Source organism: Chelonia mydas, chromosome 6 (genome assembly GCF_015237465.2).
Source record: "Chelonia mydas isolate rCheMyd1 chromosome 6, rCheMyd1.pri.v2, whole genome shotgun sequence".
NCBI lineage: Eukaryota > Metazoa > Chordata > Testudines > Cheloniidae > Chelonia > Chelonia mydas.
Window position 1 is genome coordinate 102736353 of NC_051246.2, and position 17217 is coordinate 102753569.

The 17217-nt window shown below is 44.5% G+C and overlaps 1 protein-coding gene and 1 long non-coding RNA gene across 8 annotated transcripts in view; one reads left to right on the top strand and one right to left on the bottom strand.

The window, feature by feature from the left end:
- The window catches only part of CCDC88C (coiled-coil domain containing 88C), a 124448-nt gene extending 119248 nt beyond the window's left edge, over positions 1–5200 (bottom strand). For 4 of the 7 annotated variants that reach the window (XM_037900839.2, XM_043549102.1, XM_043549099.1 and 1 more), the window contains exons 1-2: positions 3520–5200; positions 1963–2063 (exon numbers count right to left, since the gene is read on the bottom strand). In XM_037900839.2, coding sequence (XP_037756767.1) covers positions 1963–2063; positions 3520–3579 — 161 coding nt within the window. In that variant the 5' untranslated portion in view covers positions 3580–5200. Of the gene's footprint in view, positions 1–1962; positions 2064–2740; positions 3363–3519 lie in introns of those variants that run through there. The other 3 variants (XM_043549101.1, XM_043549103.1, XM_043549104.1) reach the window with 3 other exon arrangements.
- LOC122466281 lies at positions 4244–11087 on the top strand. Its single transcript, XR_006291676.1, has 2 exons — positions 4244–4356; positions 5196–11087. It is a non-coding gene; the product is annotated as an uncharacterized LOC122466281 (long non-coding RNA).
- Positions 11088–17217: the final 6130 nt, after the last annotated feature.

The following is a 17217-nucleotide window of genomic DNA, read 5'->3' on the forward strand; positions in this document are numbered from 1 at the left end:
TTTTATTGTTCACTCCTTGCCCCAAAATGCTGTTAAATTTTTGTACGCTGTAGAACAGTTACGTTCCTCCCTAGAAGTGGCTGCACTTCAATGGTTGATGAGGTGATGTAAACACTCTATTAAAATTATATGTAAATATTTTGTCAACAAAACACTTTGGGAGTCATTATTATAAGACGCAGTGACCTTCTACAGTTCTATCACTTAAAAAAAACCTCAGTTGCTCATATTTCTTTGTTGTAAATAGACACCAAGATAGCACCGTTTTTGTTTTCCTTTGTTAGGTACATTCTATTTGGACATACAAGGTCCGCTAAAAAAAAATTTCCAACAATGTCCATAAATTAGTTAATCCTAGTTAGTTAATTCCATAGCAGCCTCACTACAGCTGTAACCTTGTCTGGCATGGAAATGTACTTTACAGAAAGATGGACATGATGTGAAACCTCCTTCCACTTCTACACATTGAGAAAGTTCAGATCTATATTGATGCTTGGAGCCCTGATTTTAGAAATGCTATTTAAAAAGGGGTTCTACCATGAAAAATGACTAAGAAACGTGGCCTTTCTGTAACCAGAGTCATAGGTCATGTAAGATTTGAAAAAAAAAAAAAAAAAAAAAAAAAAAAAAAAAGGTAACAAACAGTTAGCACTGCAGAAACAATACACCTCAGAGGGAGTGCCCTGGATTCGACTTTGGCTCATGTTAATTGTTAGCCAAATTCCATTTACAGAATATTTATTGCTGGTAATGCACAAACCAGAAAGAATTCTGTTTCACTTTCAGGATGGCATGTGGAGCTGGCCACCATCAGAGACAGGATACTGGACTAGATACCTTGCGGTAAGAAGACAGACTCAAGACACCATCTTTACAAAGTCACTTTTCAGAAAGTACTTCCACAGTAAGCTCCCAATGACAAGTTAATCATCTACAGCAGGATCTTCAAAAGTGCTCAGGGTTGGCCTAGATCTGAATCCACTGAAATCTATGGTAAAATGTCAATAAACTTCATTCAATGGGAGCAGAATCAGACCCATATTAAGTGCTTTTGAACATTCCACCTTTAAAAGTTAAATCAAAAAAACTTTTCCACATAAACTCCTTATCTGAAATATGTCCATTATGTTTAAAGCCAAATACAAATTCATATGAAACAGAATCTGCATATGATAAATTCAGCAACAGGAAAGGATGTGGTCAAAACTAGATTAACGTAGAAACTTTTTACTAAGAGCTTACTTAAATGTTAAAAAAAAAAAAAAAAAGAGCTAGATTAATATAACTGTTTTCTATTTCAGATTAAACTATTTATAAATGTCCTAATTCTATCTGTGGTGTTCCGTGACAAACACGCCACCCAAATGAAAAAGCATTTTCCTGAACTACATGAACACTTTGAAACTTTATATTTGAACACAGATAATTCTATTCACTTCTACGTAAGTGTGACACACTGACTACGTAAAGTTTCACATGATAAGGCTTTTTCATTTCTTCAGAGATGATGAAATGTGCCATCCCAGGGGGATACACAAACAATTAACGAATGTATCAGGGCAATTTTTTAAATCATTTTTAAAGCTGGGTCAACTTTTGTGTGTGGTCAATTTCAAATTCAGGAAATAAAAATACAATCCCCCTCCCAACCTAGGGAAAAATATTGCAAGAGGAAAATCTTTTGCCATGCACCTGTTTTCCAACCAACTCTCTATCAATTATAAAGAAGACTGAAATGCTTTAATGCCTGTCAAACAACAGTAACGCACACTTTACCTTCAATAGGAAGACACATTTAATTCACCAATAATGAGGCAATCTGCATATTAGGAAACTGACCTGTCTATTCAAAAGTATTGATTTCCAGAATACATTTAAATGCAAGTCAACTCAATTACAGTAATTCAAGGTTGGATCTTGTAACACTAAGCAGTTTTCATTATCCCTTAAAAGATTACTTACATTTGCAACATGATTTTGTTCAGAAAGACACCATCTACCAGATCCATATACATAGTCAATTTGTCTTCATTTTCATTCCCTAATGGTCCAAATGTCTTCACCTGTCAGAAAAAATAGCAGATATTTTAATAATCCATCACAATTTTCTTACAGACTAACCTAAAACTGCACACGTCCCAAAGACTCACTAGAAACCATCTCCAACCCCACCACTGCCAAAGCAGCTACAAATTGAGTAGTTAAACAATCCCTGCACATCTTCCAAACACAAAAGGCTCATCTGTGAATAGGCTTTCTGACATAAGGGGAGGGAAGGAGCCCTGCTATAAAACTGTTGATGTCAACAGGGCTGAACTTGTTTACACCAGCAGCGAATTTAAATCTAGATTGGATGTTTTCCTAAAAGATCGGCTCTAGGAATTATTTTGGAGAAGGGCTCTGGCCTGTGTTACACAGGAGGTCACACGGGACGATCACAATGGTCCGTTCCAGCCTTGGAATCTATGAATTTGACCAAAGCTTCTTCACACCCTTGTTCTCGCTGCTTACACATTTTTTCCCTTCCTCCAGCAAGAAGTGTGCACATGTGTCATAAAAGCAAAGGACAGTGGTTCGTATTTGGGGACTCTGATCACCAACAAGGACAAATATTTTGGGCTGAGGGTGCCCAGGCCTATTTGACAACATTGTTCACATTTAAATTAAAAGATTGAGACAGATTCCATGAATTTGACATCAGCCACTGGCTGGGAAAGAAAGCTCCTTGCTGCCATTGTACCAGAGCAAGAGTTACACCATTCCGGCTCGTTTCCCATCCCCCATTCCAAAGGTGGGGTTTGACGCTCCCCATTTCAGAGCCACACCGTCCTTTTTCAGATTTTGCGAATTATTCATCCCAATTATTGATCTCACAACACTTATCTACAGTTCTTGTGACAATCATCTCCTGGAAGGTATTTTTGCTTTGGGCCTAGCATTCAAGCCTCCAAACAGCAGGTAAGTAGCAGCAGAATAACTGGATTCCTGTTTGCAAGATGGTCCCCACTCCCTCCCAGGTCAAAGTCCCTTTTCTTCTGTGCCCCTATTGTTAGCAGCGCATACGAACAAACGGTGTTACAAGGGGAACAACCCGCTAGCTCTCAGAAAGGAAAGTTTCTTTTTGTTTTGCAGGCAGATCGGTTGGAGACCCCCGGACTGGTCGCAGTCACTTGCGGCAGCTTTATTTAAAGTTGAAAAATAGAGCTACTTTGTAACTGCACGATTCCTGGAGTAGACAGCTGATATTAATTGTTATTATTGAAAATAACCAGGACCCATAAACCTGTTCCCCTGCCAGCCGCCAAGGCGGGGATAATTCAGCCTGGCCCAGAGATCTCTCTGCATGAAGTTGCTGTTAAGAATCAAAAAGCGGTGCTGGTTTGTGTGCGCAGCGGAAGCGGGACGCTAACCTGCCCCCAGCCCCGCGGCCAGGTGCTCCCTGAGGCGCGGGGGGAGCGGGCAGCCCCCTCCCCGGGACACAACACGTCCCAGAACCTGTAACAATGAGGCTCCACTTACCCAGGTCACCAAGGGGCTCTGCAGGAAGAGCTCCATGAGCTCGGAAACGGTCACATCCATGTTCCCGGGGCTCGGCTCACAAAGGCAGCGTGCGAAGGGCTGGCTGGCTGGCTCACTCGGGAGACAAAGGCGAGGAGCCCATGTTCCGCGGCGCCAGCGCCCGGCAGGAGTTGCTTAGCAGAGGAACAATGCGCGGTCCATCCCCCCTTCCCCGGAGGGCACACGGTGCGCGGGGCCGCTGCCTCTGGCTGCGAGTCCGCTCCCCAGGCTGCCCCGCCAGGGACCGGAGCCCCCCGGCTGCAGGCCGGTCCCTCCGCCCCTGCGCCCGGGAAGGGCTCGCTAGTCACTCCCCCGGCAGGCTGCGGAGCCCCGGAGAGTCACTCCGCACAAACTCCGCGGCGGCAGGTTACTCAGCGCGGCAGAAGCGGATTCTTAAGCGTGCACTGGGGGGGAATCAAAGGAAACTCACGAGCCTCGCTGCAGCATTGTCAGGGGCGTGCGGGGAAGTTGGGTGCATTAATAATAACAACAACAGAGCACGGCCCAGAATCTCCCCTGCGCTCGAGAGAGACCATGCAACTCGCAGCCCCTCATGGCAGAGCGGGCGATACAGCGCCCGTCGCTCCACGACTACCTGTAGCAACTAGGAAAGTCCCTGCTCCCGCAATTAGACAGGCGGTGGGAGGGGGCGGTAAGGAGGAGCTTTGACAGGCATCGCCGGCTGCAAATGGGAGGCTGGAGGATGGACTGAAGCTGACCAATGGGACTTGCCGCTGGCTTAAGTTTGGTGCCTTCTTTTACTCCGGAGCTGAGCGAACGCAAGGAGGGGCGGCGGAGGTGGTGGGGCGAGGGGGCGCGCGCTGGTCCCTGCTGCCGTGAGGGCTATAGCTGGGACTCGGAGGGGTGGCGTGTGGTGGCCTGGCTTGTCTGCGCATCCGGGGGGAGAACCAGCACACCGGGCTGCTCCTGGGGAGGGGTGATGCCCGCGGGGGAACCTGCCTGCAGCTGGCTCCTAGCGTATTCCTCAGTGACTAACCCACGGCGCTCCCTCAACGCAGGGTGTGGACGCACCGAAGGCAGGGGTGCCGGCCAGGGGGTGCCCAGACAGCGGTAGTGAAAGCCGGTTCTTATTGGCCGAATATTGAACAGAGGGGATCTATAAACGTGCGAAGCTAAAAGACAACGCAGGAAGGCGGAGGGTGGGGGTGTACGGCGTGTGTGTGAGAGAGAAAATCCTCCTTTGACGCGCAGGATTATTTTTCGTCTATGTTAATGGCCATTGCTAGCATGACTCCAGTACTAGCCTGCGTCTGTTTAAACGTGAACTCATGCTCACGGCTTCCCAAAACCGAGGGAAGGCGGTTGGGTAAGTGGCCAGTTAGACACAGTAGCTAAATCCTTCCGTTTAACTTCGGAGCCCTGCTAATTTTGAAATCAAAGGGGAGCGGGAAACTAGATTCACCTGCAGCACTTTCAGCAGTGACCCCTTTCGTTCAGTTCCACGTTCTCTCGTTTTCAGGGGGCTCTGCTTATTGTCTCCGACTTTCCCTCATCCCTTAACCAAAGGAGGGCCCTGGGGAAGCTGTGGGATGTATATGAGCCATGCCTGGTGTTAGTTCTCCTTCTAAATTCTGATAGCTGCATGCATCTCTCTTCCCCTTCTTTCATCAACTCAGCTGCCAAATCTGCACCACTTCTGCTCTGAGAGGAAGAGCAGCAGGTTGCTGGAGCCACCCAATGTTGATCCATACAGTGTCGGCTGAAAGACACTTTGAATATCCTATCTCGGCAGACCTCCAAAACTAGTCATTTCTGAAGACAGGTCTCCAAGCAGCACTGCTAAATACAACAGGTGGGATGGGGACTTCTTGCGTTGTTTTCAGCCGTACCCAAATTAGCTACAACTTAATTATCATAGAGATCAGCACTTCTATTTGGCCCCCTGTAAATGACCATAACTCTTATTCATCCACTCAGGTAAAGTTATTTGAAAAAAAAAAAAACTACAGAAATAAAAGTAGGGCCCTCTCTGCCCCCAAAGTGCAATGAATGGAATAGAAAAACATGAACTGAGGAAAGTTTGGGTGGCTGCAGAAACTCCATGGGGAATGGTGGTTTCTCTGTGTGGTCCCTAAAATTAGTGTACACTATTGCATGAACCTCTCTTCTATTGTAGTCAAAGAGGCTGAAAGGGAGGAATGCGATTAAGAGACTGGAATCGGACTCTGGAGCTCTGGCTTCAAAAGTCTGCTGCAGACTTTTTGTGTAACCTTAGGAAAGTTACTTAGTTTCTCTGTGTTTGTTTCTGTGTATGTAAGAGGCTGATCCAAAGCCCACTGAAGTCAGTGAAAAGACTCTAATGGCTTTGGATCAGGCCCTAAATGGTGATGCTACTACTTACTGACAAAGGAATTGTGCAGTTAATTAACATTTATAAAGTGCTTTAGCTAGAAGGCAATATAAGTGCAATGTATTATTATTAAATAAATTGATATCTTTTGAAGAAACAAAATGAAGACTCTGAAAGCTACTGAGATGTGTTTCAGTGGGCTAAAACAAAGGAAACAAAGTGGTGTTTTAAAATGTATTACTTTATACGGCAGAGATACTGAAGAAAGCAAGAAACAGAAGAGGGAAAAGGAGAAATTTTGATGAACAGTCAGCACGTGAGAAGCATAATCTACTGCATGTCACGTCTCTATTTTTGAAATAAATACAAAATTAGGTGGTTAATTGTGGTTATGCTCTGCTAGCTGTATTCTTTAACACTTACAAATATTTACTACTGTCAAAATAGAGTCTTGCAAAAAGGAAGTGGGAATTATTTTCTTTCAGACAGAATTTAGCCTATTTGAACTTAAAAAAAAAAAATCCAGAAAAAAGAAAAAGGAGTACTTGTGGCACCTTAGAGACTAACCAATTTATTTGAGCATAAGCTTTCGTGAGCTACAGCTCACTTCATTGGATGCTGTAGCTCACGAAAGTTTATGCTCAAATAAATTTTTTAGTCTCTAAGGTACCACAAGTACTCCTTTTCCAGATAATTTAACATGCTGCATGATAGTCCTAACAAATTGCTAGTAGGCATTTTGATATGTTTAATTCGTATCTTGATAGTTACAATAAAATCTGTCCCGTTCATTGGTTCTCAGAGTTGAAATGAAACCATTGTATGCAAAATACTAGCAGCTAGCTGGAGTTTGCTACATTTGTTTTTCACATATGTAGTATTTTATTTACCCTGTTTATCAGCCTCCCCCATGGCTTTCCTAGTACAACCTATATTTTTATTGTTTAGGCACTAAGCTCTCTAGGTCAGAGACCGCTTTTATTTTTGGGTATTTTAGAGGGGCCAAGCACATTAGCAGCAGTAAGCAAATAGGACAGAATACCTCAATAAAGATACCATTTAAATTATTTTTCTGCACATTTTCCTTGGACAAGATGGGGAACATCAGCTGGTTTGTACAATATAGCTGTAGAGTTTGTAAAAAGTCTACTGCTAAATGATAGCAGTCAGTGTTAATTGTAGTGTCTTGTTCATGTCATTTAAGTGGGGTTTTAGTGTCTCATAATTATAGGCAGATAAGTAGGATCCTTGATCTTTAGGAGCCTGTTTCTTGTAAAAGTCAATGGCAAAAATCTCCTTGACATCAGTGGGAAAAAGATTAGGCCCCATGTGTGTGACAGAGATTTTTCTAATAGGACAGGAGGAAAGAAAACATTCTCTCCAAGTTGGAGAGAGTTGCTGAGACAACATGGGATTGATCATACTCATTCATCTGTCATTTAAAGGCTAGGTAAACTAAGTGGAAAATCACTTCCTGTTTGAACAACCTGTGCTTTGTGTACTTTATTAAATCAGCCCAGCTGGAGAATATGTTTATCTACTATTCCTCACTGTAAGAGGTGTAGTATCTTATTGCAAATCAAAATGGGCTCAAGCCTCAGAGTTCAGATCTGCATTAGGATGTCTGTACAATTCAGGGCTATTCCTATCTAGGGGGTTGGTTAGTAGACACACACTTGTAAAATATGAACCACTGCTAAATTACCACAACCCCTAAACTCTTGGGTACTTGGCAGACTTAGTCTATATGAATTGTCACTTGCCTACATCCCTGTATATCTGCTTCTCTAGCTTTCCTGAGAGAAGTGAACAGCGGTGTCTGAACAATAAACAAAAGACTCAGAAAACAGTGGGCCACATACCCAGTGTCTCAGATACCTATGAACCTAACCCTGAGAAAGAATGGAGAAAAATGCAGAAGAGTGGTTAACAATTTTTCTACAAAAGTTTTAGAGGGGTGGACTGTTACAATTTCACTTCTTGTACCCTGTCCATACTATTGACTGGTCTGTTCCTCCACTTCTTTGTGAATGTTCTCTAGGGGCTAGAGCAGGGGAACAGTGATCCGGAAGATCTAACTGGCTAAAGCATAGGGCCAGGAGTCTGGAACCTTGGATTCTAATTTTCAGTTCTGCTACTGACTGGCTATGTGACCTTGAGGCAAGTTGTTTAATCTCTTTAAGCAGTAACTTCCCCATCTACAAAATGGGGATAATTACCCGGTTTTGTAAAGTGGTGTGAGATCCTCATCTGAAAGGCGCTATGTAAGTGTAAATATATCCTTACCTGTCATGACTTGAGTGCACTTTTCTCTGTTCTCACAGAGTCCTAAACTAGAGCAGTCTCTCACAAGATAGAATTTGGAAATTAGGAATATGGGATAATTGAAAGGAGCTGTGAAGAAAGGGTCATTATAGATCACAAATTATAAAATTAGTGTGTGCTGATCTAATGGCCCCAAGGGAATAAAATCCTGATCCTGAAAGGTGCTGAGCACCTCAGCTCCCATTGCATTCAGTACTTGGCCCCTCACAGCAGCAGATGCTCTGGGTGAAATCTTGACCTCAGTGAAATCAGTAGCAAAACTCCTATAAATGGGAATTCAATGGGGCCAGGATTTCACCCCATGATTTCACTTCTCTGTGTAAGGAGATGAGTGCCATCTAGTGGATACAGGAAAGCACAGCATGCTTTTTAGTGGATGCAGAAAGCTGCAGCATCCTTAAATTAAAATGTCATAACCAAATAGCTATGCTGAATTCAAGATAAAAACATGTGAGTAGTGCACATTTCAGATAAAAAAAACAAATTATAGTATAAGCTTTGAAAAATGGATGCACTTTGAAAGTGTGATACAAAAATAAAAGGTATCATGAGCTTCCATTCTCTTTTCTTCCACTGTTTCTCGCCACTCACACACACTTTAAAAAATATATTACTCTAGTACCCAAAAGTGAGTGAGGTGTTTTAAAACCAGTTAAGAAGAAGGGTGCCTGCCTAAAGAGTCTAAATACAAAAATTAAAAAATGAAGGATAGAGAGATTTATTTGGGATGAGTTTTTTGAGCCCATGACTTGGAAAATTTGTTGCTTTCCAACCTCTGTTCTAATCCTGGAATAGAGCCATGATCTTCAGGGTGGGGTTCTTAAGAGCACTCAGTTTTGGCTTAACTCTGCTCCTATTAAAGTCAAGGATAAAATTCCTGTTGACTTCAATGGGAGCAAAAATTAGGTCAACGCTGAGTGCTTTTGAAAATCCCATCCTCAGTGCGTAAAGGTAGTCTGGGGAACAAAGGCTCCCCCTGCTTTTGGAGTCCTTGGTCCAATGTGATTTTTCCCCCTTCTCTCCTCCCCACTACTGATTCTGTCTCATGTTTTTGACCCAGCCCTCACCCATACACACACTGCTTTCCTATATTTACTCCCTGTTGGTTGTCTCTCTTACCATAGTATAATCAGCCCACTTTCCTCTGTCCTATCTCACCCAAGCAAGAGTTGGCTTCCCAACACCTACCCACCTATCAAGAATTAAGTGCTTGTCCCTGTCCAAACCACTGACAGGGTCTGGTACTGCTGCTGTCAAAAAGGCAGTGAAATAAATGTTGATCTGAATGTGATCAGAGCTAGGTCTAAGCATGAGTATTTGTATGGATAACAGCACTCTCCGCTTCGATCAGTAAGGAAAATACTGTGCACATTTGTATTATGTGATTTTTTCTAGTGGTTTGTAACATTCATTTCTAAATCTTTTTGTCAAGATTTGGCAAAGAGCTCGTTTCTCTCCATTACAAATGCTGAACTTCAGCCTCTAAACAAAAAAACCTAGTTACCAGAGCACCAAAACCTACCAGAACAATGTCTTTAAGCAGCTAAGAGAATACAAGCCGTTAAAAATAGAGGCCATAATTATTGCCTCTATTACTACTGCACACATTTCTAAAGCACCCACCACCACCACACAGTAGTTGTGGGACAGACCAACACAAACTACAGAAGAAGAAAATTTCTAAGTCCAAGCATTTTCAAATGTTCCTTTATGCTGACTGTATGCAGCATGATTCACCTCTCTCAAACTGTCCCCTGGCAACAGCTATAAGCATCAACAAAGCTACACCATTCATGTGTTGTCTGAAGTGTAAGGCCCTGAGCGATGGGAATAGCAGAATGTACAAGATTACAATACAGGACAGCTAAATTGATGGTAATGAAAGTAGGGTTTCTATTTCTGTCTGCCTAGGAGTGTCATTAAGAAACTTGCTTTTAAATATGACTCTGCTGTTCACAACCAAGATTCTTAGCAATGAAGAACATTTATTATAAATAAACTAGTGTGAAAAGAGCTGCTAGTGCAGCATTGACAGGAGATTCCCCATATCTTGCTGTCCAGTGTCCACAGCAATTTTTTATTACCGTCTTTTAATCTTTTTACAAGCTTGAAACATCTCTTTCCACAGCAAGTCTGCTGGCTCAGCCCTATAAGACAATTAAACATTGGCCAACTACGGTTCCCCCCCAAAATCTAGGGGATTAATGTTTCTTGGTTTTGGAAATCTAATTTTAAATCTGGTTTTGGGCACAAATGAAATGTTTGTTGTTCTCCATTTATTGCTGTCTAGCTCAGGGGTTTTCAAACTTTCATCACATGAATCATATTTTTATTGGTAGATACACATGCTCCAATTCACAACTTCATTAACCGCCCTCCTGCTCACTTATAATCACAGAATATCCCCTGGAGCAGTGGCAGCAATTGCTTACATGGAAAAGTGACACTTAGGAAGTATTCAATATATGTTTAGTCATGTTTAACATAATTTAACAACTAGAAATAAGGAGAAACCAGTTCTGTGCAACCAGCTGGGGAAATTCTGACCTAGTGGGTGCTTTTCTGGTTTACCAATTTACCTAACAACTGACATTTTCCATTCAGGATGCCCAGGAATAGTACAGTATGGAGGGTTGTTGGATCGGGAGGAGGTGCATTAGCATTAGCAGAATTGTTTATGGAAGTTCAGGCATGGACTGGCTCCCTGCAGCTAGTTAGCACACTCTTCTATGAGCTTTCTGACCTAGCATTTTCCATTCCATTGTAGAGCAGTCTCAGACAGATTCTACTTGAAGACATCTGAAGAATTTTGGGACAAGACTCAGACAACACTGAGGGTGTTATGTTTCAGTTTAGTCTCCTTTGAATGGGAGTATAAAAATAAATTGATATGGAAAAGATTTGTTAGACTATTCAAATAACTTCATGCCATTGCCAGATTGTTCCTTAGAGTACATTCTGTAAGGGCCAAAGCTGGTTCCCCTCTTAACCATAGGCACAGAAGGTCCTAAATGTTGCAGAATCACCACAGTTCTACTATGCAGGAAGATCTAACAGAAGAGTTTTAACATCCTCTGTCCACCACCGAGAAGCTAAATCCATAGCAGCATTGGGTATGTGAGAGACAGAAGGGGGTTGGCCTTAGGGTCCAGTACTGAGAAATTTCTTACCTGATAATTTTCTGTTAGAACGCTCTCTCTTCATTCACCACTGATGGGTTAATGCCCCCTCTGTGAAATTCAGAAGCAACCTAATGTTGTTGCTGGAGGCTCCAGGACTAAGCTCCACCCTGCAGTTTAGGCCACCACCAGATTTCTTCCACAGCTGTAGAAATACTCTAGCAACTGATTATTAGCATTAAGACAACTTGATATAATGTATCAATTAACCTTGAACCTTACACATGTAATTGTTTTCTTTTAGATAAAAATTTCAATTTGTGTTCTAGTCATTTACCAGACTATCAGGATGGGTTGAATTAGGAGAAAAGCTGTGCAACAGAAAATGATCAGATAAGAAATATTACATTGTGTTGCACAGCATCTCTCCTCAGTTGTCACTAATGGGAAGCAGAGAAAACATAGCAGTAGTGGATGAAATGATAAGCAGAGTTTTAAGTGGTATAATAGAATAATAGGCAGTAGTGAAATTTCCCCCCATATAAGGCAAGGAATTGTGGGAACCAACCCGGTAGCACCTTTCTACTGAAGGAGGCCTCTACAGAGAAATGGAAACCTACTTTTCCTCTGTGCCAGTAGGGGGCTTCTGTGTATAGCTTCCTAGATGCTCAACATGCCAGCGGATGCAGGACTTTTATATCTTGCCTGTAGCAACTCTGAGACCCTAAGGCTTTGGCATTTTGGGTAGAATAAGATGAGCAGGGTGCTATTGGTGTGTGAATGCCACATGCTTGAGCTATATCTTTATAGCATTAGGAATGCCTATTTATGACACAACTTGCCAAAGGAGAGCTAAGGGTTAGACCAAATGATGGGAGAACTGTTTCCCAGGAATTACGAGAAAGGAACTTATAGCTCCAGAAACTTTTCTGTTCAAGGTAAGAATGACCTTTTCCTCATGACAATAATAATATGGGTCTTGTAAAAACAGGTGATCTGATTCCAACACCTGCCTTTCAGAGATAATGGCAACTAGAAAGGTCAGCCACAGGCTTGTCTAACCTGTCTTGCTAATTAATCTTGGCATCTGATGATATTCTAATGAAGAGTCTGATGTGATAGGACTGGTACCCACATTTCTAATGGGGCTGGGTTGTAAGACTCCTATCAGCCATTCTGGAGAAACTGTAATATAGCTGAGATCACCAGTACTTTGCAATTCTTATGATTACAATAGCATCTAGACGTCAGTGCCTGAAAAGAGCTTTCTGTTTCCCCATGCACCAGACATGTAAATCTGATCAGATCAATGACTCATTTCCTAATTATGTTCTCTCTGGATACCAAAAGGTATCAATGTGGCTAATGGTGAATCAGTTCTGAGCTACACTTCTCTTCTGATACACTTAACAGCCTGGAAAAGTGTTCTAGGCGTCGATGAAGGAGTCACTGCTTCAGCGCATCTGGTTTTTTCTGCAGGTGCATCAGGGTTCCATGGCTAAACAGGCTTACCTTACATATGAAAAATCTTTGCTCTGAATTGCTGTAATGAATCTTTGAAATGGCTGTGTTTGTGTCCTCACTCTTATGGCCTATTAGGGTATTTTGAAAGGAAGTCCCCTTCTGAAGGTGTGACTGTCAATGATGGAGGTACCGCTGCACCAACCTTAGGCTCCCAAGACTTATGACATTTATTTGTTTTTATATAACATATTAATTTAAATGTGGTTTTAAGCAGAAGTGCTCTTTTGGATCTGCTGTAAGGAGGTAAGGGGAAAGGTCTGAGGTTGGAAGTGACTGAGCTCTGCTTGGGAGTAGTGGCTAACCAGGAGCCACCGAGAAGCTGGATGCAGAGGCTGCCTGGCAAATGAAGAGGTACATAGAAACTGGGTGCAGAAAGGGTTCCTCAGGAACCAGAGGCAAGGTTGTGTGTGCAATAAGTTGAGACTGCTGCACGTTACAGGTGGGTGCAGGTCTGTGTGGGTCTTATGGGAGAGCAGCAGAAAGCCAGTGCAGAGGGGTCCCACTGAGAGACACTAACTGAGACTGGCCTGAAAACCCACAAGCTTCTATCTGCTTGACTATCTGCTTGAGCCTGGACTGGAAAGACACCCCAGCCAGTAGGCCTGAAGACTCCTAGTTCTCAACTGGACTGACCCAGGACTCAAAGTTTTACCGCTATTGGTAACTGTTTAAGCCACTGTACGTAGGGTATTTGCACCCTTTCCCTTTCCTGCCAGCCCTAGTAAAATACCCTTTCCCTTACCCATGTGTCTAAGGTCTGGTTTACACTAGGAAGTTAGGTTGGTATAACTATGTTGTTCAGGGATGTGAAAAATCCACAGCCCCTGAGCAGCGTGGTTAAGCTGACCTAAGCCCATGTAGCCAGCACTAGGTCGATGGGAGAATTCTCCCTTTGACACAGCCTGCGCCTCTTGGGGAGTGTATTACCTACACCAACGAGAGAATCCCTCCTGTTGGCATAGGTAGTGTCTTCGCTGGAGCGCTACAGCTGTAACAGTTGTGTAGACAAGGCGAGTGGTTACTGGGATGCACCTGCGATAGTACCTACTATGCTTGCCTACAAGTACACCTGATAAGCTACAGGCACCCTGGGGCTTTGGTGTACTCCATTATTGAGTGGCCCAATAGGAAGATATCTTGTTAGAGATCTTGCAAGGCCTTGGCTTCCTGGTCTGGAAAAGTCCTGCGGGTTTGTGTTTTTTTTTTTATGGGTGGGCAGGCTTTGGTTGTGTGCATGTATGTATGGTCCTTCCCCTGGCTGTTTACAGGGGGAAGGTAGAAGGCTATTCATCTTGGCATGGGGCTCACCCAAATGATGAGGAGGACTGGTATACATACCTCAGTGGTGGGAGCATAGGCGCCAACTTTCCCCAACACCGGTGGGTGCTCGTGCCCCCTAGCCCCGCCCCGACTCCACTCTTTCCTCGCCCTTGCCCCGCCCCCATTCCCACCCCTTCCCCAAAGTCCCTACCCCGACTCCGCCCCCTCCCTGCCCCTATTGGACCCATTCCCCAAATCTCTGCTCCGGCCCCGCCTCTTCCCTGAGCCCGCTGCATTCCCCCTCCTCCCCAGAGCTTGCTGCGCAAATCAGCTGTTTTGCGGTGGAAGCGCTGGGAGCCAGAGGGAAAAAGCGGGCACGCGGTGCGCCCAGGGGAGGAGGCGGAGGCAGAGTGGAGACAGAGGTGAGCTGGGATGGGGGGGAGAGACGGGGAGCTCCCAGTGGGTACTCCAGCCCCGGAGCACCCACGGCGTCAACGCCTATGGGTGGGAGTAGTTTGCTAGGTGTCCCCAGAACTCTGAAAGGCTGCCTGTCTGCTTCCCCAGGTTGGCTAGCATGCAAATATATACTGTAGGAGTGACCGAATACCACTCCGGGCTCCGCTCAGTAAATCAGGATCACTAAGAACATGGGAAGGGATTTCTCACTTACCGTAATCCCACGAAGGTGCAGTTTCGTGCAGAGTGGAATCCTCATTGTGACCGTGGCAAACCAGGTGCCAGCTTATGCCAAGGTCCCCAGGCCTCAATTAAACATTGACAAACGTAGAGCTGGAACCAGTCTGGTTCTTCTGAGACCTGGTTTACATTACAGAGTTAGGTCAACACAAGGCAGCTTATGCTATTAGCTTCTACACTAAAATGTCAGTCCTGCTGACGTAAGTTGCCCACTGTACCGACTTAATAACTTCACCTCCATGAAAGGCAAAGCACTTAAGTCAATGTAGTTAGGTAGACACTTACATCGCCTGTTGCTGCCCAGGGCTGACAGCTGGAGCCCTGACACTACCTCCTGGTGAGGGGATTGACCGTGGTGGGAAAAAGCCTGAACCCAGGTTCCCTCCCAGTGGGGGACTGGGGAGGAGGAGATCCTGGGCAGCAGGGCTCCAGCTGTCAGCCCCAGGCTGTGGGGCTCCAGTTGACAGTGGACTGATAGATCTGATGATTGCAGCACTTAGTGAAACATGTCCTCTTTACTCCTCGTTGGCCTCCTTATCTGATGGAGGCCATCCACCTGTGTGTAGGAGCTGGCCCTCCAGGGCACATCCAGAAGCAAAAGAAACAATACACAGAGTCAGTATTGTGGGTGCACTCACAGTCTTGAATCATAAAAGTTACATACACCTCTTTCTCACTTTCCCTTGGCAAACATGCAGCATGGCCAGAGCACTAAACATGGTGAGTTCGGCCCTCACTAAACATGGTGAGTTTGACTCATGCAAGATGGGACAAAGGGTCTGGGTTTCGAGAAGGGGATCAGTATAAACATGTGGGGATACTATTCTGAATACTGGCACCTTTTTTCACAGGTGGGAGCGATCGAAGCTGAAATCGCACTACTGAGGGTAACCGAAGATAAAACGGTGCATCTCCTGCATGTGTGAGGTTTCAGAGCAGGTCTGGATTCTGCTCACCTGTGTGCTGCTTTGGTGCCTCCAGAAGTAGCTGCTGATTAGTGTGACAAAGTTTCCCGTAATAGGGGAAGAAACAAAGCAGCTCTGCCAAGGAAGCTTTGGCAGAGAGTTGCACAGTATCTGCAGGAAAGTTTCCTAGCGCTCTCTGTGGAGGATTCCTGGGAGATCTCAGTGTGCATTAACAAACTTTTCTGTAGCTCCCGCCCCCATGTAGCCGCACAGGGGAATGCGAAGCAGATGCAAACAGTACCTAGTGTTGTTAATTTTGATCCCTTCTCTCACGTGCACCATGTAACAAAATAAAGGACGCCTCTACCTTATGTAACTGCACTATCAGAAAAACAAAAAAAAATGAGTACTTACCAGAGCTCCACTCTCTTGCTTCAGACACACTAGAGCCAGACTGCTGGGACTGGCCAGACCCCTCCAGAGACAAAAGAGGTCCTGGCTCACCACGCCACCAGACAAGCCTGGCGCCTGTCCCACATCCTTCTCCAACTCGACCTCCTTGTCCAGCACTTCGCCCTTGGGCTTGACTTCCTGGGTGCTGCCTCCAGTCCCACCCCGAAGTATCCACAGAGCTCTGGCAGCAGAGGTAGACCAGCTTCTACTCCTTGTAGAAGCTGCATGTTTTCTGCGCTACACCAGTGACAGTTGGCCTCCCTTGCCTTCTGGTTCACCTGCCTCAGCTCCTTGATCTTGGCACGGCACTGCTGAGAAGGGCACACTGTGTCCCTTGTGTGCCCTTCTCAGCCATCTGAACTATCCTATGGCTCAGAGCTGCGACTGCACAGCCTCCTCTCCCCACAGAGCCAACAGATCCAGCAACTCTGCTGTACTCCACACAGGAGCCTATTTGTTGCAGAAAGCCAGCATAATCAGCTAGGAAGATGCGATGTGAGCTGTCCACGCCAAGCAAACAGGAAATAGAATTGCAAAAATTCCTGAGGCTTTAAAGGGGGAGGCGTGGATGCCTGTGTACGTGGTGGCAGGGCAGCAGAGAAGAAACGGCTTAACATAGTGGTCATGATGGGCATTGTGGAACACCTCCTTGAGGCCACTTAGGGCGACATAAGCAAGCACAGCGTCTACACTTGTACTGCGTCACTCTAACTTTTTCGCAAAAGCCTCCATGCCGCTCGTTGAGGTGGTTTTATTATGTTGGCATAGCAGGAGAGTTAAATCAGCAGGAGGAGCTCTGTTGTGTGTACACTTCAACTGTTTTGTCAGAAACCTGACTTTTGTCAACAAAACTGTGTAGTGCAGACATGCCCATAGTGTTAATATTAAAATAGGTATTACAATTATAAAAATGTTTGTAAGTTGCTACCTGCATCTCACTTATAACATCTGTATCCCATATTGTAAGGTAATATTTGAGCATTTGCATTGTACGTCTCCGTAACTATGTAAATCACCAGACAGAAGAAAAGCATTAACTAGTGTGAAATACTAGTCTCCAACAGAT